Source organism: Haliaeetus albicilla, chromosome 13 (assembly GCF_947461875.1).
Source record: "Haliaeetus albicilla chromosome 13, bHalAlb1.1, whole genome shotgun sequence".
Taxonomy (NCBI): domain Eukaryota; kingdom Metazoa; phylum Chordata; class Aves; order Accipitriformes; family Accipitridae; genus Haliaeetus; species Haliaeetus albicilla.
The window spans coordinates 39764258-39790006 of record NC_091495.1 but is presented as its reverse complement, the minus strand read 5'-3'; the positions used below and the strand labels follow the sequence as shown (position 1 = coordinate 39790006).

At 48.0% G+C, this 25749-nt stretch overlaps 1 protein-coding gene and 1 long non-coding RNA gene across 2 annotated transcripts; one reads left to right on the top strand and one right to left on the bottom strand.

The window, feature by feature from the left end:
• The first annotated feature begins 421 nt into the window (after nt 1–421).
• On the top strand, nt 422–11526 carry STC1 (stanniocalcin 1). Its single transcript, XM_009916704.2, has 4 exons — nt 422–793; nt 3075–3217; nt 4248–4459; nt 7789–11526. Exons 1-4 carry the CDS (start codon nt 676–678, stop codon nt 8057–8059), a joined length of 744 nt encoding a protein of 247 aa, XP_009915006.1. The 5' UTR covers nt 422–675; the 3' UTR covers nt 8060–11526.
• LOC138688712 (uncharacterized) lies at nt 6512–13871 on the bottom strand. The gene is made up of 3 exons (XR_011327591.1): nt 12636–13871; nt 7729–11730; nt 6512–7627 (listed from the first exon to the last, which is right to left on the bottom strand). It is a non-coding gene; the product is annotated as an uncharacterized lncRNA (long non-coding RNA).
• Nucleotides 13872–25749: the final 11878 nt, after the last annotated feature.

The window sequence follows — 25749 nt, the reverse complement described above, 5'->3', positions numbered from 1 at the left end:
CCACTGCGTGAAGGCTCGCTGCCAGCCCCCGTCGTACGTGCTGTCCAAAAATGCCCCTTCCCTTCTTCCAAGCTGCCGTAACCCTGGGATAACTGCTAAACGGATGGGAAAATCTCTTTTCTTAAAGGGCAGGTGATTTTTTGGGGGTGGGGGAAGATTTCGGGCTGCCCTGTCATTTCCTTGAGCTCAATTATCCCTAGGAAGTCCCCCCCTCCCTTTCCCACCGCCTCTCCAAAGATTAACTTTTGGGTTATTGTTGTTTGGCAGGTACTTTTAATTGGCTGGAAAATATTCTTCCTGTGAAGTTGCAGTTTTCTGGGGCTTGAATGAGTCCAGTCTGCCATTGGCTCTGCCCAGCGCCTCCCGATTGGCTCGGCAGCCCGCGGGGGGACCGATAAGGGCGGCTATAAAAGCCCTCGGCACTGCTCCTGGTCCCCCAGCGAGCAGGAGCCAGAGGGGCCAGGCAGAGCCGGGCTGCAGCACGTCCCTGAGCCTCGGCGGACTCCTTTCTCTCTCCCTGGGAGCGCGTATCCAGATCCACATCTTTGCTCAAGCCGAAGTGGAAGAGGAGAGAGAGAGACACACACACACACACACATACACCCAAAAAAAAAAAAAACCCAAAAAAAAACCAACCCACCCAAAAAACCACACTTAGCGGAAACTTGTCAGAGAATGCTACTAAAGTCTGGTTTTCTCCTGCTGCTGGTGATCAGTGCATCTGCATCCTATGAAGCTGAACAGAATGATTCTGTGAGCCCCAGGAAACCCAGGGTTGCAGCCCAGAACTCAGGTAACACCCAGTAAGGAGGGCTTTGAGCCTGAACCCTGATGTGTTAAACTGTTTCAGATATCTCTACTGCTGATTTTTCTTTTTTTTTTCCTTTTTTTTTCTTTTTTTTTTTTTGCATATAAACTTAATGGCTGGTAGGAACAAATATTAATTTAAGGGTCTGATTCAGGAGGATATTGGTGCATAGCTGGAGAAGAAATCATGTCCTTTCAGGAGCTGGGTCAGGGAACCGGTGTGTGATCTGCTTGCAGGATGCAATCCATTCTCTTTCCTCCTCCCCATCTACTAAATGAGTTCCGTGTACTTTTTTTTCTCCTGCTTGCATGTATCTTTATCTCTTCTCCAATTGCAATCATACTTTGGTGTTAAATTCCTTGCTTTTTAGGAAGTTGATAAAATCCGTGGAAATTTGTCTGAACCATTGTTCTGCCAAACATCTGTCTATTCAAAGAGGGGGAGAGAGATATGCGACTTTGAAGAATGCGGTAACCTAGAAACTGTCCACTGCTAGCATTTATTTTCAAAAACTGATTGCTATCAGTTAGATGGTGCCATAAAAATACGATTGTGACATTTAGCAAACTTGCTTTTACAATGGATAAAAAAATTGCTGGCAAGTCAGCTCTGGATGTCTCTACTTTGTGCACTATAGATGCTTAGATAAGTTGGACACATTGTCTGGAACAATGGAAATTAAAAATCTGTCTTCTAGTGTACTGAAAAGATATTAGGTCTCTAATTTGGAGCTCATTAACAGATGTCTTATTTTAGATCTGCAAGGCTCTGCAGCATTATACTAGGGTGTTTGCTCAATTTCCTTTTGTATTTGGTTGCTATAGAAACATAGGGTCTCACTATTGCACCGTGCCTAAAACAATAAAAGCTTAATGCATACTAAGTCTGCTGAAAGCAAAGTTATAATTTGAACCTGTGGAAACATAATTATGGGAATGACTTGTGTGATGGTGAGGTTATGAACTGGGGAGAGGATGATCTTACCAAATATTTCTCCCTTCAGGCACGTAAGCAAAAGCGGAGAATGAGGAGGGGTTAATTGGGTGATTTTTTAATTTTTTTTTTTTTCTCCTCTTTTCTGTAGAGATCTTAGTTATATAGATACGTCTTTAGGCTACAACTTAGCTCTTAATAAGGTGTGTTCTCTTCCACTAAATGCAAATCCTCACTTTTCCCACACCTAGGATCTTGATGGGAGACACTGGCTTTGCATTTCTTCCTAAAGAATGTCTCGTAACATGATCTGCAAAAGTAATGAATATGCCTTGCACAGACGCATAAGGGGACAGATGTTCAGCTTACCAAAAAAGGTTAATCCCTACTAATTTCAGGGCAATCATGTGGCAATACTGCTGATTCATTGTTAAAATGCATAGTATCTGCACTAAAAAAGATGGGATGACATGGATACCCTCCTGTTGAGACTAACTACTGCCTCAACGATTTTAATTATACATGGTCAGCTCCATTACCTTAACTTTCTCTGTCCAAATGTCCCTTCTCTTTGCAAATCTTCAGCAATATGACTTCTCTTGGCTATGCTTGCAAACTGCTGGGTACCAGGTTAGTATTTAGCACCAAGCTGCTCGTTCAAGTCCTTTGTAGTACTGATAATTGACACGCAAACTAAAATCTTATTTCTAGATACTTTACACTTTTTAGAAAAGCACAAATACCTCCAATGCTAGCAAAACCAGCGCTTCCTCGCAGTAAGTGCACATTTCATGCCAGCTTATTGGCAATCGCCATCACTTCAGTCTCATTTTCAAAGGAGGTTTGTGAGCCAGATGCTGCCAAGCTGCTCCGACCTCCCCTCAGTCTAAGACCGTGCAGAAGACCTCACCACCCTGTGCTCTTCATGGGCCCATCCTCATTAACTTCTGCCTTCTTTAGAGGAACTCTGAATAAAGCTGTAAACGCATGCAATCAGAATGAGGTTGGGACAGACCCGTAAGTCTCCATCTAGGCAAAGCCTACCAGGTGTTGCGTCTCTTTCAATCCGTATGTAACCAGTTGAAGGTTTCAGTAGTTGCAGTTTCTGTTCCTCGATTGGCTGGTGATCTGTTGCATGACTTCAGCGTATAACTCCCTTTGGCAGTGCCTTTGGCCCCTCTTTGTTACCTTTCCCTCCAGTCCTGAAAAGCGATAAGGCTACTGCTTGATTGCAGTTGAGCGTGACTTGCCTTTGCGCTGGAGAAGGACTTCACGGCGTTGGGCATCGGGGAGCGGTGCGTCTGTAATGTTGCACCTGTGCCTCTCTCTGCAGCTGAGGTGGTTCGCTGTCTGAACAGTGCCCTCCAGGTGGGCTGTGGGGCCTTCGCCTGTCTGGAGAACTCCACGTGCGACACGGATGGCATGTACGACATCTGCAAGTCCTTCCTGTACAGTGCTGCTAAATTTGACACTCAGGTACAGTACGAGTATAAAGGGGACGAGAATAATACCTCGCCGTTAGAGCTCCCTTTTCATGCCCCAATTCAATAAAGTGCTTTTACAAGTCCTGCGGCACTAAAGCATGTGCTTAAATACTTTGCTGAATGGATGCCTTAATTTCTCTGTCCTCATGGAGATGGGGTCTGTGCAGGCTTAACCCTTCCTTTCTTGCAGCCCTTCCTGCTGCTTAGCTACTCCTCTGAACCATGATTTTGGTTTTTGGCTACAAATGCATCCTTCAGGGCTATTTTCTACCGTACATTTTCCACATACTGTATGCTATGTGTGAGGACTTGGCAAGGAGTGTTTTGTGGGGCGGAGAGCTAAGTTTCCTCTTCAGGAGGAAATATAAACGTTCTTCTAACAAAGTAAGTCTTCTGACTGTGTGACCTGGCACAGGGCTGGGATTTGAATTGGAAGTCTTTGGGCCTGGGAATGCACAGCCAGATCAGCCTCTCCGGAGCTGCAGTTGCTCACAGCAGAATAAATAGGATAATATCAGAGGACTGTGGCTCTGCCAAGGGCCCTTTTCCCTCGTACTTTCTTCCCAAAACGCGCACACCCCCTTGTTCCCTGTGTTCTCGCTCCTAAGGACAAACTTAAAAGCTCTTAAAGCATCTTGAGGTCTGGTGAACCAGATGTGTTCAATCGCTGGTATGCAGTCAGCGGTCCGGCCCTCTCCCGGAGGGCAGAATTGGCCCATGTCTGGTGCTGGCACTTTCAGGTCTGTTCACGCAAAGGCTTCCATTGCCTAAATCTTTTGGGACCAGGAGCTCGCTGTTCTCACTGGACTCTGTACATCTCAACTGAAACTGCTGTGAATGATAACTATGCAATAATTGTGAGCATTTAGGGTCCAATTCCCTGCCGTACTTGGTAAGGGATGTGCAGCAGGTCTGTAATTGCAGCAAGGGTAATTAATAGCAGCCAGCCACAGCGGAGTATCTGTTAATACGTCCCTTTCTATGAAATCTGTTGCAGTTTAAGGTTTTTCTTCTCTTTCCAGGGAAAAGCTTTTGTGAAAGAAAGCTTGAAATGCATTGCAAATGGGGTTACGTCCAAGGTGTTCCTTGCCATCCGGAGGTGCTCCACATTCCAAAGAATGATCTCCGAAGTGCAAGAGGAGTGCTACAGCAAACTGGACATGTGCGGCATTGCGAAACGAAATCCTGAAGCCATCACGGAGGTCGTCCAGCTTCCAAATCAGTTCTCAAACCGGTACGTGGAGCTTTCCTCAGCTGAAATGCATCAAATGCAAAAATGTGGAGCACAGAGAAAGAAATGAGAGGAACCGGGTTGACTAACTTCTTACAAGTCCTAATATAGCTTAGCCTAAGTAATGCTCTCTGCCTCTTCAAATTCTTGTTAAGTTTTACCAGCATTCTTCTGATTCTCTTTTTGGTAAATACACTTATAAACTTCTCCAGGGGAGAATCATAAAATTAGCTAGACATACATTATTTCAAAGCCTGGAGTTTGTTTAAATGTTAGTTCTTTTAGTCTGAATGCAGTATAATGGTAAACAGCTTTTAAATACCGAACCAGTTCGATTAATGTAGCATCTCCGGCATCTTGAGCACTTAAAAGCTTCTCAACCTATTGCTTCTCTCTTCTTCACTTCACTCACTTCTTCAGACTGCAGCCATCCCTTTCCTTGGGTTTTTATGGCACCTAGCAAATGAGGCCTTGCCCTTCGACTTACCATGACAATATGAAGAACTAGAAAAGCTTAAAGGGAACCAGCGAACCTGCTCCTCTATAGCCTTACTCTGCCATGACCCAGAAGTTCATATTTGTAAGGGTAGTCTGGTGTTCTTAATGGTCTCTTTTAGGGTTGTCTTCACCGCTGTTCCTTCTTGATAGCAAAAGCTGCTGCAGAAATGTGCACGTCACACTGCTCTCTGGTGCCTTTATCTGAGCACAGAACTGCCCTATCCCCATCATCCAAGGACAAGGGACAGAGAGAGGCTTCAGGGAGCTACTGCAGTCTGCGCAGTCACGCTGCAAGGGCAGGGATTTCTCCCTCTAAATCCTGGAACAATCAGTGCTGAGTCTTGTGATTGGGCTAAAAGGGATCTTTTTGAACAGTTTGAGTAAATATGCTCTAGAATTTGAGTGCAAACAGACCAAGCTGCAATTTAACGTGTTGGCTGGCTGTGGCGAATGCTACAGCTCCTCTGGGGTGGCTGTTTGACTTGATCTAGAAGCACCTTAAGCCTCCAGACCTATCCTAGGACAGGTATGCAAGTGATACATAGATGTTGCATCTCTGACCAGCATAAATTTATTATAGAAAACTCTATTGTAGATATTATATCCAGAAAATTATACTTGTGGGAAGGCGAAAATTATACTCGTGTATAATTGTGTCTTTCCCCTCTTTCCCCAAGCAAATTTGGAAGAGGCTTGCTTCAGCCTTCCCCCGAGGGCTGGCATGAGGAGCAGGCAGTGCTGCGGCATCAGTGTTTTACAGGCTGAAAGAGCGGTTCAGGTTAATATGATGGATTGTAGAGTTAAAGAGCCCTTGGCGGGACTGTAGGGGCACTGAGGTGAAGGAGGGACGTGTGGACACTCGAGCGAGGGAGGATGCAGTGATAGCAGCAGCGGTGTTATACGTGTTGGGGATGTTCCTCTCCAGAGGACCAAGCCTGAACTGGAGCTGCTGTCTGCCGGCACGGAGGGAACTCCTCCCCCACAGCCGCCAACCCTTGTCAAAGCCAAAGGATATTATGACATGTTGAGTAACAAAAGCAGCAGGATTTCCCAGCTAATAGTTTACATTGAGGTCTCCTAAAGCATCCTGCTTTCCCAGCCCCTGTCCCAACATAGCCACAGAATAAGAATGTGCCACTTGGCCTGGGACACTGAGAGGAAGTAGTTAAAGGTCATAGCATCTTCCTGTGATTTAATCTCATGGCAGGAGCAGGAGGAGAGGAAAGCCTTGTTGCCTTTGCTTGCAGTCTAGCTCCTGAAAGACACTAGCGAGCTGCTTGATTGCAGCTCCAGCTATGGAAACCACCAAGCTATATTTGTATGGAGGAGGTATATGCAGCGCACCAGAGGAAGGTGAATAGGATCTGGTCCTCCTGTCCTGCTAGACTGGGACCAATTTAAGCTGGATGCATGGCTCGCACAGATGTATTCGTCATCAACTACTGTGCATGCTTCAGACCTTAATATCAGCACTGCTGAGCTGTGCTTGCACTGTGCTCCACCGTGCCAAAGCCTGGTCCTTTTGTACTTCAAGTGCAGCAGAAACTTTAACCTCACCTGACCTCCACTGGCTGCTCTAAAGGCCAGAGCTGAGAGTTAGGAAAGGAGTTTGAATGTGAACTCTCATTTCCCTCTTCCTTCCCCTCCTCCACCTGCAGGTTATTCTCTTTTCTGCTCCTGTGGAAAAATGTCACAGTGACCTTAAAGGCTTAAAATAAGTTCCCCAACGTCCTTTCAGGCAGAAGTAGCCCAGCAAATACGGGACTGCTCCTCTTTTCCCAACTTTCTCTCCCTAGGAAGATGTTCTCTTTTACAGTGAGGTCCCACTTGCCAGCTTTGCTCTCCCTGCCCAAGCCAGGCGGGCACGCAGGGCTGTGCTGATTCTGCCTTAGCCCCGCAGAGGATCGTTCCTTTGAGCACTGTTCTCTGCTCAGCTCAAGCAGCGCTGGGGAAACAGATCAGCACAATTTCCTGGCTCCCTCCTTGAGCATGGAACGCGTACTCAAGGCTGCTGGAAGGCGAAAATGCAGCAGCAGGCTGTAGAGGAGGCAGGCACGCAACAGGGCAAAGCATAAGGTCCTCACTTGTGATTTAATGCATGGTCAGCTTGTTGGAAGTGACAACTGATTGTATGTCCTAAAGATCTGTCCCTGGGGAATACATGCATCTGTCAGGCTCTGACTTGGACTGAGTTTCCTTCTCCCTCTTCTGGTCCCTGGCTAAAGGCTGTGCACGGAGGGGAAGGGAGAGGAACAAAAGGGAATGGTGCCAGAGGGGTGGCTACATTCATAGGAAGGGTCGTACTGGCTCAGACCAGTGGTCTGTTTAGTCTGTTATCCTGTCTGATGATGGGCAGTATCTGTCTATTGGAAAGCTGCAATTAGTTTTTTTCCTAAAGCTCTAGAAATTCTGGTTGTTTAGCGGAGAGTAAAACACACACTTAAGCCAATTACTACATCATCTTAGCTCCTGCTCTCACCTTCTTCCTGATCCACCCAGGTAATGCCAAAATCACTTGTGCTTATAGCCTTGCCTTTCAGAGCTGGAGCAGCTGCTCGCTTAGGACGAGTCCATTAGAAGTTTGATGGGTTGCCTTCCTTCCATATGTCATAGGCACAGCATCGCCAGGTCCAGGGCATTTGTTAAATGCAGTAAGAATAGGTACGTTGTGCACTGTCAAAAATCAATTTCAGACATGGCCTAAACGACTTAAAGTTCTGATTCTCATAGTTTTGTCGCTTGGACTGGTCTCCTGGCTTGAGATCAGCTCTTACCTTGTTTCTTTTGTCTTGCTGGGGAATGCCTTGGGATAACGGATGGTAACTCTCGTGCAGGTATTACAACAAGCTGGTGAGAAGCTTGTTGGAGTGCGATGAAGAGACTGTCAGCACCATCAAGGACAGCTTGATGGAGAAGATCGGACCCAACATGGCAAGCCTCTTCCACCTGCTGCAGACAGATCACTGCGCCCAAGGCCACCCGCGCGCGGACTTCGCCAGGAGACGTATCACCGAGCCACAGAAGCTAAAACTCTACTTCAGGAACCTCCGAGGTGAGGGGTCCGTCCCGGCCCACACAAAGCGCAGCTCCGCCGAAAGCGCATAACGCCTCAGGGGAGCGACAATGGGTGTGTAAGGGATGCTAAGCACTACCAAAGCTGAAGTCTCTCTTCTAGAAGAGTAATGCACCCAAACCAAGTGTACTGTAGCTAGTTTTAATAACAACTAGGAACTGGTTTTAGATTTAGTCATTAATATTTTCTATTCCTCTCGAACAAAACTTTTGCATGGATCTGTGTTGTGTCTCAGCTTTCCCGCCGTCAAAATGTCTCCATCTCTTTTCTTCCCCACAAAAAACATCCCAAACAATCTTAGTCTTAAATATAACCGTACAGTAGTCAGGCCTTCAGACACCAAACTCTAAATGTACTGTAGCGCTAACACCATTGAAGTCTGAAGATTTGGCACCGAGGAGAATAGTTTATTCTCTCTTGTAGTAAGCTGGTAGGCGACGATAGATGCACTAATAACTATTGCACATCCTAAAGATGTCAATGGAATTCGTGTTATGAATCTGTGCTGGCCATGGACGAATATGAATGTCATATTCCTGGTCTCTTAGTGTCATACAGTCCTAATCCTTCCAATACAGCTCCGTTAACCCGTTGATTTACCAAACTCGCTAGCTGTGGATGATTCTAGTTACCGTGACCTGGCACCACAGTGCAAAATGAGTTAAAACTCCCCCCCTCCCCGACACACACCAAATCAGGAAAGGAACATTTTGTACTACGGAAATGATTAAAAGAGGTGCCAGTCTATGGTTGAAGCTAGTCAGAAGGTTACATAATCTTGCATTGTATTTAAAAGCTAACATCTATGTACTGTATTTAACTGTCTAAAGCTTTAAAAGAAATCTAACAAAAACAAACCCTGTCTTAAGACTAGAGTATTAAAGGTCTTGCTCTAACTGTGGTATAAATAGTTTTAAAATCTGTCATGTACTGTACATAAATTCCACGAGAGTCTGCTTAAAAGGAGCAGAATATAATAACTTTATTGCATAAACTTAGTTTTGTAAGTTAGCTATTTCTTTTTTCCTGGAAACAGTATCTCTGTCATATTCAAGAGTTCACATTCTACTCTGTGGCCTTCTTATAATGGAAGAGAGAAGATGTTTAGGACAGAAATTACTGGGCCAGAAACAAGCCTCTCTTCTCAGTTAAAACAGGGGAGGGGGAGGAAGAGTTCAGACTGGCCAGTCCTATCTCCACAGAGCTGCTGTGAGATGTAGTTATACCCAAGGCACCAGTGCTGCTGGAGAGCTATTTGGGGACTTATCAGATGGCTGACAAGAAGCTGCTTTGGGATCTCATAGCTGCCGCAGGGTAAAACTTCCTTTAGAAAGTTGATTTCTGGGGAAAGGCAGGGAAAATCCTTAAATTCTCTTAAGCTTCGGAAGTAAAGCAGTGTGCCTGCCTTTAAGAGGACGCATGCATTAATGCTCTCAGACCTGCCTTTCCTCCCATCCACCTCTTCGGCAGCCTCTGCGAACAGGAGCGGAGCAGCCGGTCCCGCAGCAGTAGCTGGGGGCCTCCCCCAAACGCCGCTCTCTGCACAGTAGTCTGGCCGGGCTTCGGTGAGCCAAAAAAAGCCACATCGTGGCATGCGATCAACAAGGCCGGTTCCACGCTCCAAATCTACCCTGTTAGAGTCCGTCTGCAGAGTGGATGACTCTTGCACAACTAGTTAGAGAGCTAATAAAGGAGGGATCTATTTTTCTTTTCAAAATCTAAAGCAATATAACTTTTTTTTTTTTAAACCACAAAGCCTTTAAACAATAACTTGCTGCTAATATATTGAAACCAGATGCAGTGGCAGCATTTCTAATATTGCTGTCTTCATTAAATGTAGCCCAAAAGTGCTGTCATAAAATTGTAAGCAGCAAAAAATGTTGCTGACGGTAGAGGGTTGTTTGTTTTTTGTTTTTTTTTTTAATACTCTGAATCGTGCCGTCCAGGGCAAGCAAGATGCAATATTGCTCGTTCTTAAATCACAGTCAGGTATATAGAGTCCAACACAAAGAAGTTTTGCAAGGTGAAAACCAAAGGCCCCTTGAATATCTTGACCCTAAAAGTTTGACTTATGCTTAGGAACTGATCCCAGAACTGTGCACGTGCGACTCCACCCTACAGCATTACACTTCACGCTGCACCGTTAGGAGACAGGGATTACTAAATAGGGAAGTCTGCTGGGGTTTGCGCATCAAGTGCATATTGCTATTTGGGGAAATTGTTACGAAAAGGTCTTTACCTGGCACGAGGCAGCGCCCAACCAACCGCCTGGATGGCTGCACTGGTGCTACGGAGCCCAGCTCTAGGCTGTGCGAAGCAGCTCCCGTTTTGGGTACCCAAGGCCTCCATGGGCTCACACCAGCAGAGCTCACTGAGGACATCTAGCAGCCACGATTTTCCGTGGAGATGCTCTTCATGGCAAGTGGCTTCTCTGTTGCTTTGTGCATCCATTTCCATGAAAACCCAAAGAAGGTTTGTCAACTTGACTGGGGGCCAGGGAGGAGGGTTAGATTGCCCCAAACCCTATCTTTTTGGGTTATCATAATTCACTTTCGTTTTCCAGTAGGAATTTAAACTTGTTGTCCCCTGAATATGGGTGGGAAGATGACCGGGAAAATAATTCCCCGTGATTGGATTTGCTGTGGTATCACAGGTAGACATCACCTGTGCAAACCAAAGCTCTGCCTCTCCGCACTGGCACTGCTGTTGGGCGCTCACTGGATGGCCCGTGTCGGAGAGAGCCTCAACTACGTCACCAGATTTTTGAGCTGCTTTAATACGTCACTTTTTTTTTTCCTATGCTGAAGTAGCAAGGAAGCCGCAAGCACACATCCATCAAATCAAAAGGCCTGGGGTTCACCTTGCCTAACTTTTACCATCTAGCCTAAGCTGGTCATTTAAAGCTCTCTCTTATCAGGGGAGAGGGACAGGGAGATGGGAGAGGCGCTTCCCGTCGACTGGGAAGGCTGCCTGATTTTAGATGGTTTGAATTTGGTGAGAGAGATCCCCCTGGGGATGGGGAATGATTCTCAATATTAAGTCCAGCTATTTCACATTTTATTTAATCTCTAATGCTTTATTTTTTTAATCTTGCGTTCATTGCAAAATGATTTCTCTTGGGGGCGGGGAGGGGCTTATCTAGAAATGTTTGCATGATTCTCATTGTGATTTGTTTGCACTTTAGATGTTTTGTGCCATTATAAATTTGCATTATGTATTTATAATTTAAAGATACTTAGAAGGGGGAGAGAGTTTGGGGTTTTTGTTTTTTTGCTGAGTACTGGAATAAACAGTGAGCATATCTGGTATATGTCATTATTTATTGTTTAAATTACATTTTTAAAGCTCAGTGTGTTCATATAAAGGTTATTTGAAACATATCATAGTAATGAGAAAGATGCAAGTTATTTTCTTTGCTTATTTTTATAATTAAAGATGCATAACATAATGAGGCCTATGTTGGATTTTCTTCTGCAATGAAATAAAATGTCAAATTTAAGGGTTTTTAGTGTCTGACTCTTTCATTGAACCTTACTGTGACTGCTGATTATGATACTACCAACAAGGAAGTTGTTGCACTTACCTTCGACTGAACATCGTAGCTGTTAGGTCTCTTCTGGATGCTGAATATCTTGGGTTTGGATCCTGCAATGTAGGTGATGGGAAGTCAGAGGTTCAGCTCACACAGTCGCCAGCAGTGAGGCTGGAGAAGAACAGGTAGAAGGGGGTGAGTGCAGAGTAAATGATACCCGAAGTAGATTTTCGGCATCTAGACTGCCGTGCCGAGTATCACCAGAATAATCCTTTGGATACGTTTGCTCTGACCAAAACCTCCGATCCCGGGCCCTGCGATGTCCGAGAGCAGCTGTAAATCCCAGTGCTAATAAAGCTCTTGTCATGGTTCTCTTTGACAGCAGCCTGAGCTTGTAAGTTGTATCCTATTTAGCCCTTATTTAGCCTGAGAACAAAATTAAGGCAGAACTATTTTTTTAATGAATGCATCCGTAACAGCGTTGCAGGAAAAAGAAAATACCTTGGTTTTGACTTTGATGTACATGTAAATGTGCATTTACACTTCATTCAGGAAATCTCTAATTTCCAGTGGAAGATCAAAAAAAGTGTAATACTCATCAGAGGAAGACTGGCAGACTAATTCAGATTTAATGCTCCAAAAGCCACCGCAAAGTTTAAAAAACCATTTCCCCCATCACATTAGAGTAAGACTTGTCCAAGAGAACCAAGGAATAAACATTAGCAGTACAGTTGAATTTAAAAAAAAAAAAACTTTTGTTCCTTCTTGTTTTGTCCAGCAAGGTAGAAATTACTTTCAAAGGGGGCTATTAAAACTTTGCTTTTGTTGAAATCCCTTTTTAGTCAAAAGCGAAGTTTGTAGCAAGGTAGAGTAACTTACCAAAATCAGAATTTATCATTCTTTGCAAACAAATAAGCTGCTGTGGTTCACAGCAGTGAGAGTTGATGAGCCAGAGCGACGCTTATTTAATATTGCTGCAAACCAGGGCCGAGGTGCCAAGGAAACGACACCTTCCTTGAGCTCCTGTTACTGCTATTAATCCATAGATGGGACGAGCCACCCCCCCACCTGCTTACCTTGATACCGTTTTGGGAATTCTCCCTGCTCCTGGCTCCAGGTGAGCTTCACTGTTCCAGCGGCAGTTGAGCTGGTATCTCGGAAAAAGGCAGCAAGGGCGATTACGTACGTCATTCGAAGCACTGGGCTGTACTGCCAGTTTGATTAGGTTTCTCATAAAATCCTTTCCCCAAATGAAAAAGTGAAAAGCAAAAAGGATTGCTAAGAAATGTTGGCATTGCTGCCGTAACTGAGCATCAAAGCAGTTAGGTTTACCAAAGGAATTCAGACCCAGTTCCCCTCTATGTACAAGTGCCACTGAGCCGTCCGACGTGCCGGGGTCTGAGGAATGGATGTCACCCTCTGACTTTCTCATCTGCTTTTCCATTAGCAGGAATCCCCAGATTGCTTGCTGAACACATGCGTCCACTCACCTATCCATAAATCACCGGCTGCTGAAGAACATTCCCCCCCCCCCCCCCCACTTTCGAGAAGCCAAAGCAGCAAAGGGAACAGCATTCAGATAGAAATGACAAAAAAATTTAGGGGTAGACAGTGAATTACAGATTGCTAGAAACAAAGCCTTGCTCTTGCACAGAGTGCCTTGGAAATAGTAGAGATGCCACGCTTCCAAAAGCTGGCTTTCACAGCTAGTTTGTAATTAATAACCACGATGAAATAATTAGTGTCAATACGATGTAGTATTCATACGAAATCTTCATAAATCTCAGCCTGTATGTCTGCAAACCACATCCCTAAAATGAAATTGTTCTTGGACAATTTTAGGATTTTGCCAGGCCCGAGCACCTCACCCCGAAGCATGGAGTCACTCAGAAATCTGGACATTTCTATAGTAATTCTACACAACAAATTCTGTTTGAAACCCTGCTAATTCTGGGTTGGGGTTTTTTTTCTTTCTCCCCTTAGCTCCCCTGAGTGCTAAAACTTGACCCCAAAATGAAGGGAATAAATGACACAAGAACTCTCCAGCATGGTTCATAGCAAGATCAGCCGTACTCCACCAGAAATTGCAGCATTATAACACATGTTTTCCTTTCTCCTCCCAAATTCAAGGCCGACCTTGTGGTGAGGGTTATATATCCTGTAGATCAAAATGTCAACAGTTCATTTACATAGCTCATAAAGCGGGCAGCATGAGTCAGGTGAAGTTCTTTAAAAAGAACAAAAGTGTTTATCAGGCTGTTTGGAGGGGCAGCGTTATTATTATTATCATTATTTTTATTATTGTTGTTGTTGTTGTTGTTGGAAATTTCATGGGAAATTTTTACCTGGTGTCCCAACTGTGACAATATTTCTGAAGTGCAACAATTTCTCAAGAGTTGGGGAAAAAAAGTGGCATGTTTAGACCAGTGCTAGTAACTAGGGTTTTGATTTAAAAAAAATGGCAGCAGCCGGGTCTAATCAAAACAGCGACCATGGTGGAAAGACTGTGCAGAAAACAGTCCTAGAAAAGGAAATCTCGGCTCGATGACAACGAAAAGCTCAGAGTGCATTAAAGTCCTGGTTATCATCTTCAAATGGAACAAACAGACCAGGAGTTAATTTGATTTGGCCAAGGCCCAAAGTACATGATTGACTGATGTTCTTGTCTTGTCCTTTTTTTCTTTCTTTCTTTTTTTTTTTTAAAGTTTCATTACAAAACAAGGGGAAAATCATTTCAGATTTTCCTGGTCCTCACCCTTCCTGCTTGCTTTGCTGTTCTGAGCAAGGGGGGAGAGAGAGAAAGAGCGAGAGCCGGAGAGAAGGAGTGTGATCTTTGGCACTTCGAATGACACCGGGCAAAACAACTGGGAGTGAAATTTGGGAACAGACTTCACTTCCTGCCTCCCGTGAACTTAGAAAAATAAAAAGCAGAAAAAAAACCTTCCACAATATAATAAAGGACATTGTCTTTGCTGTCATGATTCAGCCAGTACGACTGGGAATATGAAAGAAGTTTAAAAAAAAAAAAAAAAGTGAAGTAGGATGCTAAAAATATAATCAAAGTGCAAACAAATTGACTCCGCAGTGGTCGTTCCCATGGTGCGAGGTCCGATGGGCGAGAAGCAAAAGGAAAAGGTAGAAGAAATGCAAATGGATGAAGACTTTACCAGATTATAAACCAGGGAACTCAGAGTCGCAGGGCACTGAGCTATACAAATGCAATTGAGGTTTTTTATATATTTCAGTGTAAAGGAATGGCCCAGAATTATACTGATGGATTTTGGGGGGGGGTAACACTGCTTGAAATCCCTCTCTTTCCAAGGGCTGATCAGAGGGAGGGGTACTCGGCACGTACGGAAAGCTTATGGAGAATATTGTTCGACAGCATACAGCACTCGCAAAAATTTCTTTCTTTCAGTAAATCAGCACTTTCCAAAGAGACAACTCTTCCTCACCTGGTTCACAGTATACAAACCTGTATTTTCAAAGGCTGAGTTCCTCCTTGAAAAGGCCCAGTTAGGCATTTGAGATAATTTCAGATAATTTTTGCTGTAAGCCCCCCTTATCTCAGCGATGGAGAGGAATCCACGTTGCAAGCGGCCGGAGAACCTTAGGCAGAAAATACCTGGGAGAGACATGGGAGTTTTAGTCCAGACAACAGCTGGAAAAACTAGTAAAACCTGTATGAGCTCATGAAGGGGGGGGGTGTGTGTGTAATTATTTTCACACAGATGGGATTTTTTTTTTGCCTCTTTTTTTCCTCTTTGGTTTTTATTTTTAAGCAGGATGAAATACCAGGATAGCCCAGACTGTAGCTACAAAGGATGATCCCTGTTACCTGCGCCGTCCCGCTTCCCCCTCCAGCCTTTCTCCTGGCTGGGACGGATGCTGCAGGTCCAGGCGCACAAAACCAAGCCGGTCATAATGGTTATTTAAAGAGAAAAATCATTTTATAGAAACTGCGTTCCCCATATTCTCAAGCTGGGAGAAAATTCCAGTTGGTTCCTTTGAATTTCCTTCAGGGTTATTTTTCATCTGCAGGCTTGGAGCATTTTGTGCTGCAAAAACAAATCCCTGCTCTTCTCTCGATGTGCTGTTTGGCTTGGAGTAATCAACTGGGCTCAATAAAATCATCAGCCATCTCCAGCCAGTCATGCCGAAATCCTAGCATGATTTTGCTCTCAACTGGGGAATTGAGACAGTCCAAACCAGCAGAAAGAGCCCAGCGATTTATTTTTATTACTGTGCTGATAATTAATCCTAGAAGTTTTTTCAGGACTTAAAAAATCTTTTTCTGAGCTGTTGTTTGCTTAACTGTTTCACATGTGTTTCTTAGATTCACTTTTATTCGCTGGCCATGATTTTCATGGGAATGAGGTGTCCGTCTGTGGGATTCGAGTTCACATTCGTGGCTAATTATCCGAAAAAGGTCCCTTTCATCTTTTCCTAAATACGCCTCTATTCCTACAGCCACGGTGAAGAGCACAACCCCCATCGGGTTGGCTTGCAGAGAAGCCACAAGCATGAAAATCTTAAAAATCAAATTAATCTGAACAATAAGAGAAGAACACCGGTGTTTTCTTGGGTTTATCGTTCCTCCATCACGTTTGCTCGCTCCAGCGCTCCCACGCACGCATTTCCATGAGCATCGTTCAACTCCCTGCCCCAACAACCTTCCCCTTTGCCCAGCGTCTCCTGGCTGGGCAGGACACACTCCTGCCACGCGGCCGTGAATCTTTCGTGCCCGAGGTAAGTCTTTCCTTCCTTTGGGCAAAGACACTGTCCTCAGGAAGAAGGAAGGAGGAGGCTGAGAATCCCGGTGGCTCACGGAAAAGTGCGTGACGGGCTAGGTGGAGCTGCCATCGGTGAGTCAAGAGAGTCCCAACGACGCACGAGCGTTTTCCTCCTCGTCACTCACGCGGGTGCCGGCGGGGACGGACACCCCAGCCCCGAGCCCTGCTGACACGGTGAAAGCTTTGATTGATGGAGCTGGAGAGGGCAGATGTTTTATCGCTGCATCAGAGGAAAGGGCTCCCGGCAGATCCACCCACGGGGCCCCCGGGGAGATGCGCCAGCCCCGGAGCTGGATTCCCAGGTCAGGGAGCAAACTTCCCTTAAGGATGGGGAGTGGTACGTTCTGGCCGAAAAAATGAGATTACCAGAAGGACAATATTGGTTTTTCCTCTGGTGTGGAAAGGCGTTCTGCTCTGCTCCCAGCATTGTGCGGCTTTATTCTTCCTAGGGGTGTATTTGGAGTTCACGGAGGCTGACGCTCACCCCATCGTTAGTCACTAATCAGAGTCAAGTATGAGGGACCTTTTGCCTGGAGCCTCGGGACCCCTCAGTGCTCCGGGAGAGCTCAGCATCCAGAGGAATTTTCCACAAATACCCGGGATCTTCCCGGCATCCCCTTCTGGGGCTGCTCAGGACACTTTGACAAAGCCCTGGTTTCAGCACACGGGTATTCGGCAAGGCTGAAAAAGCAGATAGACACCAGCTGAGACAACCCCAGCCCAAACATCAGCCTTTCTCCAGCGCAGCGGGCCACGGTCACCACCCACGTCCCATTTACGTGCAGCTGAGTTGCCAGGAGCATCTGGCTGCGACATCTCCCAAATTTCACATCTGAGCACGGCTAAAAAAGTCACGTTACTGTTGTAGAAATCCTGCACACGTTGGTGCCCGGCTCAGCTTTACCATCCGCTAGTCAACTTTGCAGCAGCTAAGGGTTTCCTCTGCCATCCAAATAGCAAATAACCCTCTGCTCTGCTATTCAAACTGCTAGAAAAAGCTCATTGTTTGCCTTATAGAGAGCAAAATCTTCCCTATAACCTGAATTTCCAGCAATTTCCTAAGCAGACACCGACCGAAAGGCCAGTGGGAGCAGCACACATCCCGCTGTGTGGCCGGGCTCTGGCAAGATGCAAGTTTTTTCAGCATCCCCTGATATTCAGCTGATGGGCACGATATGAACGAATGAATAATACAGTGGTTTTTCTAAATTTCATGTGTGCTCAGAGAGGTCTGATGTGCTCTGGCTGCTTGTCACGCAGGCGGCAGTTCCTTACCGAGGTTGTAAATGTTGTTTTAATGCGGTAATAAGCTTCTCGCACGCTGAGTGAAGGATTAGCCACGTTCCTTGCCCTAAGTGCCTTAAAAGTGAGCCAACTGTCCCAGCTTACTGCCGCTTTCAACATCCCAATGCTCGGCTGAGATCTGAGCTCCCAAAAAATCCTGTTCACCCGGGGATAAGTCTAACTGAGGCAAACTAAGGATGGATTTGGTTTAAGCAATGACAGGAAAGAAAACATGGAGATGCTCTCTTCTGGTGAGGTATTTTGGGCTCCCAGCTCAGATGTAATTTGATTCTACAGACAATTATTGACAAAATCTCAAGAAGTTTGGGATTTGGGCATCCTGGCAAAGGGCAAAACTGAAGCTCAGTGTTAATCCCTACCGAAACCCCTCCCGGCTGCCCTGCTGGGAACGGGGCGAAAGCTGCGTCAGCCCTTGCACAGCATCACTCCAGAGGATTTCTCATGCAGCTCCGGGACTGTCAGGAAGCGATTAAGAAAGCAAAGGAAATAAAAGCAAGTCAAAGAGTTTTGATCCCGCTCACCCTCTTCCCCCCGTGGCGCTGACGCCGGAGAGCAGGATTATTCAGGGTCCCCTTTGAAGCCACGCTTGCGTCAAAGGACGGCACCTGAAAATGAGGAATCATCGCGATTCCAGCCCGGATTCGGTGGCAGAGAGGAGCAGGGGCTGATTCGGGGCAGAGCCTCGTCTCTGCAAACTCTTGCGTGGTTTGTTCAGTCACTGTCACCCCAGTGCAGCTGTCCCTAACACAGCGCGTTTCCCAGTACTGCTACGGGGATTGCACTGGGCAGCAAGAAAACCAAAATCGGTCTATGTACTTACACCCAAGCTGGGCTTAAACCACTTCACGGCTGAGCCGGCAAAGCGCATCATGATCCACATCCCCAGCTGGGGAGCTCAGCCCCGCCGTGTTCAACTGCGCCCAAAAAACTACTCTCGAGCATCACAAAAAGACGCGTTTCGGAGAAAACAGGCAACCGAAAGGTTGATTTCTCCAAACCCACCCAAAAAGCCAGGGGTATTATTTGCTTTCCTCCCCTCTCTCCTCCTCCCGGGAGGCTCCGATGTGTTTTCAGCTGGTTCGGCCGCCCCCGGAGCCGGCGCGCAGCCTGACGTCACCCCCGCGCTGCACCTCCAGCTCCCATTTATGCTGGCAACGCTCTAAAGATAGATCCGAGCAAAGATTATCAGCCCGAGCGGTATTAATAGGAGGCAGCTGCTCTTTAAAGAGGCTTTTAAATAATGTAAAGAAACTTTGTTGTATTTTTAAAAGCCTTTTAAGTGAGCCAAGCTAGCCCTCCTCTTCTCTCGCACCCCCCCCACCCCGAGCCCACGTGCACCTGCACCCAGGCGATGTGTTGGCCCCGAAAGGTGCCATTTTGTCACCCTGCTTGGTCAAAAGCCGCTCTCCCACCGGCGTGGGCCGGCGGACATGGCTCCATCCCTTTTTCAGCCCAAAGAGAGGGTGGTGGCAGGTTTGCAGAGCCGGGAAGGGGTGAGCCGAACCCCCCCAGCTGCTGCGCCGTGCCAGCTTCAACCAGCAGCCTCTCGAAAAAAAAAGCCATCTGCAGAGCTGGTTTCAAGGAAAACACAGTGAGATGCCCAAACCGGCACTGAGGAGAGCAAATACATCCCCGTGGGTCAGCGGGGTCATACCCGGGGTCTTCCCCACGCTGACAGCCCCTCACACTCCCTGCTCTGCCGTGGGACCACGCAGGCGGCACGGCCACGAGCCTTGGGACGGGCTGGTGAGACGGGCCAGCGTCCCGCTGCCGTGTCTGCTGGCTATTTTAATGGCACGAAGGGAAAAATAACACAAGATCTCGGTCTTTCCTCCAGCCAGCGCCGGCTGCCGGGGCCGTGCTTCAGCCAACTAAATGGCTCCCTAGCGCAACACCAGCCCGAGAAAAGCGTGAAAGGCAAAAAAAATAAATATTGTGAAACTCGCGGCTGTAGAAACCAGCTGCAGCTGCCGACGGCCACATCTGGCCGCCGTGGCAGGGACCCGCTCGGAGCTTGGGGCAAGCGGGCAGAGGCAGCGTCTCCCCTGCCTGCCCCGTTTGCCGGGGACAGGAGGGGGGTTCTGCCCTGGGTACCCCCTGGCAGGAGCCGTGCGGTCCCCGCAGCATCGCCGTTCCTCTGCTCGGTAACCTCATCTCCCCGTTAACTGAATAATGGAGTGAAACCTTAGCCGCGCTGCTCTCAGCCCGAACATAAAACCCTCCAACGCAGCGCAGGCTCCTGCTGAACGCTGCTTGGGGTTGTCTGCGCCGAAAGGGGAGCGGGTACCCCGTAAATCCCGTCTTTACATAAAACCGGCGAGTGTCCGTACGACACCGAGGGCAAAAAGGGTCCGGGTTTGGGCCGGAGCAGGCAGAAAACACTGCAGCAGGGACACCGACCTGCTGCCTTCTGGCCCTGGGCACAGCCGAGCTGCAGGGGCGATGCTCGTGCCCGCGGGCAGCGGATGCCTGCGGTTGTTAGAAATAGATGCCTGCCGCACGCCGTTACTCTTAAAGGCCAAAGCAGGGCAAAATTTATTGCCGTGACTTGAAAAGAGATGAGAGCAAATCTTATCGGAGTGGAATAAACGTTACTGCCCATGCAAACAGAGGCGGCAAGGGTGCAAACGCTGGGGATTTGTGCCCGCGCGAGAAGCGGAGCGTGGGTACGGTCGCTACCTGCCTGCATCTCCGCTGCCTCCGTCTGGGACAGGGGGACGCGGTCCGGGTTTGGGACTGGGCTCCCAGGAGACTCCGACTCTCCCAGCCGTCAGGCCAAGACCCGTGGAGGAGTTTCTGACCCTCGATGCGCACAATTCACACACTTGTGTTTTTAAGGAGGCTTTTCCTTTTGGCAGCCTTTTAGTTGAAAGCGGAAAATTACACGGCTCACCCTCGGAGCTGATGGCCGTATCATTAATCATGATTTTTTTTATTTTTTTTTTAATTTAATTCCAGAGAGGATGCCACAAACGTGAGCACCAAATGGGCTGCTCGGATTGACCTCCGATTGCTTTGACACGTATTTTGCTCCAGCTCAGGAAGTTGCTCACAGCCAGTTTATGTATTTTAAGGGTGGGTAGATTGACAAATAGGAAATCTATGACATGTAATAGCTGATAATGCATGATGCATTTCCCCCTGCCCTGTGAATTACTTGAGGCTGCATTTTATTTAAATATTATCATGCTGAGGGTTTCAGCGTGTGGCATCCACAGATGACATCAGAGAGAAAAAAATTAAGCAATTCTCCTTATTTTAGGAGCTTATTTAGTCCAGATATTTTAAGTTACTTTTTTGGCCCAGTATCCAAGCGATCTTTCTTCAATCTAAATAAATGTCTCCCATTAAAAAAAAAAAAAAAGGCAAAACAAAACAAAACACAAACCCAACTGATGTGGTGAGCCCCGCAGTTGTTCCAAAGCAGAAAGCAAACCCAAGCACGTTTGCCAGGCCCCGTCCGCCTGCTTAACCGAGCCTGTCAAAACCAATAATAAAGAACACTTGCGCCGTGCTTGATCTTTGCAAACCGCGGGGCAGCTTGCGATGGGGACATACGGAGAGCGTGGGGGGGGAGGAGGAACCCCCTTTTTTAAGTGAGGATGTTGAGGTTTGGGGTTCGGGGAGGTGAAGTTGGGAGGGCGGGCGATAACGAAACTCAGCTTTTCCCTAATCCTGCACACTTTTCCAAAATGCCTCTCTCGGGTGGCTCGGAGGGTGCTGGAGGATTTTGCCCCCCCACTTACACAGCTAGAAGGCGGGGGGGGGGGGGCACATCTCGGCAATGCATTCGGGATGCCGCTTTGCACGCTGAGCGTCCGAGAGGCACGGACCGAATTCCCCCTTCCCTGAGGAGCATTTGCATCCCAAACACCCCATACGTTTCCCATCACGTCTCATCCCGATTTTCCTTGCCGTAGCCCTTTTTTTTTTTTTTTTTTTTTTTTTTTTTCCACTTACCACTGTGCTCACAAGACCCCTCAGCCCCCTGCTCCTGGGGGGTTAAATACCCCCTTGGCTCCTGTCCCAATAACCCAGCCAGGAGGGCTGCAGCCTGGCGAAGCAGCAGGATGCAGCTGTGGGAAGCCTGAGGATGAGTTTGGGATACTCCGACCCTAACGGAGCTGCTGGTGGGAAAGATGATAGACTGGGCTCCTGCTGGGGCTTACTGGGAGCTGTGGAGGAGGCTGGAAGGGACCAGCGTCAGTCGCCTGCGGTGCCTCCTGCTCTGCCCTCACTGCTCAGCAAGCTGCAGGGTGATGCACTTCTTTTTATTTCCCCAATTATTTTTTTTTATTTTTTATTTTTCTTTCCCCAGCAGCTCTGCTCCCTGCCCAAGGCGCTCAGCCACGGCTCTTGTGCCATCTGCTGACCAAAGGCCGCCGGCTCCAGGGCAGCACCCAGCACCCAGCACCCAGCACCCACTCAGCCTGCCTGCACCCACCTTCTCCCCTCCGGCAGCCCCCAGGTGCCTCCTTCCCTGGTCTCGCTCCCGCCGCCACCTCCTGCCCAGCCCTGACTTGAAAGGATCCCTGGGAATTTGGGTAAATCCCAGAAAGTCCAAAGATGGGAAGATTCTGCTCCTTGGTCATCCATCCCTACGGCCACCCAGGCGGCCCCAGTGGCAGAGGAGGATGGGGAAAGGCTGCACCCTGGATGATTTTTTGGGGGAGAAAGGGGATAAAAGCAGAAAGGGTCTGGCCAAAATGTCTAGGTATAGAATCATTTAGGTTGGAAAAGACCTTTAAAACCATCAAATACAACCCTAAATCTAACACTGCCATGTCCAAATGCTGGGAAGGGGCAGGCCAGTGGCTGCAAACCCTCGGCGGGGAGACTCTGCTCCTGCTCAGCATCTTCAGCCCCGGCGATCGCCCCAGCGCAGCCCCGCACATCGATGCTGTAACACGCACAAAGGCAGAAATTTGTCCGCCCGCTGCAAACCAGAGGTTTACACTCTTCATCGCCGAAATACACGGGGGAAGGAGCAGGTAGCCCCGACGGTTTGATGAAGGATGCTTCCTACAGCTGTCTCCTTAGAAAAAGTGACAGACAAGAACCCAGAATGTAATTGTGTGAGTTCAATTTTCCTCCATCTGCCAGCACTGGGGGACACTGAATTATTCATGACATTTCACCAAAATAATCCCTTTTAAAAATAACTCCCCTGCATAAAAGACGGTGAGAGCACTTCTAGCACCGACCAGTATTTTTATCTCCCGAGCGTGACACAGCAAACCCCCAAACCTGAGCAATTCCTGCCCGTACCCACCGCTGACCCACTCCTCTTTACCAGCGTGGGTGACAGAGCACGGGGGGATTTTTCCCCCCCCTGCTTTTCAATGCTCAGCTTTGGAGTTTAGAGAAGCAAAGCTGCACATCTCCTGTGTCCAAGCAGAGGGCACTGCTGTCTAATGATTTGAGCCAGGGCTCTGCTTTAAGTCAATCCCAAAGTCCTTCTGGCACAGAAAACCTCTCCCGCCAGCAGATATTGCTGTAGCAGCAGCTGAAAAACCCTCTCTCCATTTACTTCCCCTGATTTCAACAGGTCCCCAAAACTCCAGAAATAATAGATAAAATAATCGGTGATAAAACCCAGTCCAAGCAGAGCACCGGGGAAGGGCTGGCTTGTCTCAAAAGGGTAAGAGCTGGCTAAAATGGAAAGAAAAGAGATAAATAGAGGGCAGGAGATGACAGCCTGCCCCAATTCTGCGCTTCGTCCCATCGAGATGCCCTTCCACCCTGCCCGCACCCACCGCCGGCCTCTGCCACCGCAGCAGAGACGTGGCCTTCGTCCCGGAGCCAGGCAGAAAGCGGGTTCTCCGTGAAAACTTGCTAAAGTTTCAAAGTTATTTTTATTCCACGGATTCTGAAAAGCAGCACATTTTCCTGCCTTTTTTTTTTTTTTTTCCCTCTCCCTGATGTTTATTAGAAAGCCTTGGAGAGGGAATCTGCTTTCTCTCAGCCGCAGGCCACTCACTCTCTGCCATTGCTTCTATCTTCTACTGCTTTTTGTTTTATTTCACTCATGAAAAAGGACAGAAAGTAGCTGGGAAAAAGAAGGGGATATAGAAAACCCTTTTAAGTTTCATTTCAGCTGCTTCAAAGCATTCGCAAACTCCTTAGAGATGCCTATACACGTGCTCTGTACTTGCAACCCCCCGTGCATCCACCTCACTCATTATTCCCTTTATTCCCATTATTCCCATTAGTCAATATTCCCATTATTCCCTCGCTCTGAGCACTTTAAAAACAAAACCTTCTGGCAGGGCAGGAGTGCCTTGGGAGCGCCGGCTGCCCCATCGCGCTCCCGGCCAGCAGAGTCGGGTTTCCAGGGCCTCGGATGCTCCTCCGACATCACATCGGGATCCTGATGCGTCCCAGCGATAGCTGCCAGAAATCAGATACTTTGGGAGCTGCGGTTGTGCTGCTGCCATAGAAATCCTCCCGTTTAAACACCCGACGGCGGCTAGAAGCAGCTTTCTCCTGATTTCATCTAACCTAGTTAAAAAGAGGAGTAATGTCCCTGGAGAGTTGTAATAAAATTAACTTGCCAGTCAAAAAAGAAGCTGATGATTTATGATCACTTGTGATAGATCCTCTTAGTCTTCTTCCCAGAAATCCCCCAGTGGCCTCTGGCTGCCAAAATGCAGCGGCCGAGAGCCACGGTCCATCCCCGGCACTGCGGCGAGGGCCCGGTGCCCTCACGGGTGCCGATGTCCGCGGCACCGGGAAATCTCCCGGGCACGGGGCAGGGAGCGGGGCCGGGGCTGGGCAGGCTCGGCAGCAGGTTTTGGCAGGGAATTGCCTGCGGAGATGATTTACAAGCCTCATCCGAAGCCTCCAGATGCTCCAGAGGCCGTCGGTGCTCTGCAAGCAAGGGAGGGCTGGATGCGACCCGTGGGGGCACACGGAGCGGGATGGGGAGAAGCCAGCCCAGCCCCACGGCCGTCGTGGGCACGAATCCTGCCCTGCTGCCAGCTGCCCTGTGCTAAACTCTGTTTTCCTTCACTCTCCTCTTTGACTCGACCCACCCAGTACTTCATCTCTCCGTGGGTCCTTGAGAGCCAAACTCCAGCCTCTCCATTAATCTCAGCCGCACCGAGTCATTAGGGGCGGATAAAGCTACTCACCCCAATTCCTTCCTGCTCGTCTCAATCCCAGCCAAGCATTTTACCTTGGCGCCGGCTGCCTCCCACCATCAACAAGCCAAGGTGTAATGTTACTGTCTGTTTGCTCTCGCCTTTTGGTGTTTTGAGTCCCAAACAAGCCATTTAGACGTGGCAATGAATCCAGCCGGGGGCTGGGAAGGGGCTTTGCGAATAGGGCACAGCTCTGGACTCGGAGAATGGGTTTGCGGGAGCTGATCTTGTCCGTGGGGACCACGGCGAAGGGCTGCAGGGAGCACACGGCCGCTGCCGTGGCTGGCACGGGCAGGAGACTCCAGCCCAAGGAGCCTGGGCTGGTTTAAGTGAGCTGCAGTGTCATTCCTGTATGGGATTAGGAATTTTGGGGTCTGGGCAGCAAGAGCAACAGCCCCCAAAAAAGGGGAAAAAAACCAAACCAAAACAAAAAAACCCCTCCAGGTATCCTTTCAGCATGCAAAAGTCACACTGCAAAATTCACACTCCTACCAAGCGTAAAGAGAGCAGGATCAGGCCCGCAGGAAGGGACAGCACAACTTGAAGCCATCTCAGAGGAGGGAAAAGCATCGCCACACACCGCGAAACCCTCCCGGGGAAGGTGAGCTCGGTGTTTCTCACAATGTGTTTGGTCCTAATTCTGACTTTACCCTGGAAAATAAGGCACCGTGTGCAGGGGTTTCCCACGGGCGTGAATGGAGACAGAGCTAAAAACATGGACGACGGGGGCCAGGAATGAACCCGGGCATTATGCAGAAATGAGGACCGGGCTGTGGGGCTGTGAGCACTTTTCTCCCCAAGCCACTGTATTTATTTTCCCTCCTGTTCCAGCCCCTCACTTCCTTGCCTGCATTTGGGTAGTTTATTTATTCAGCCTCCCCTAACAGTCCGGTTTGGCTATTTCGGTGGTGCGAGAGATACCGACCCAACCCAGACAAAAACTAGCTCTG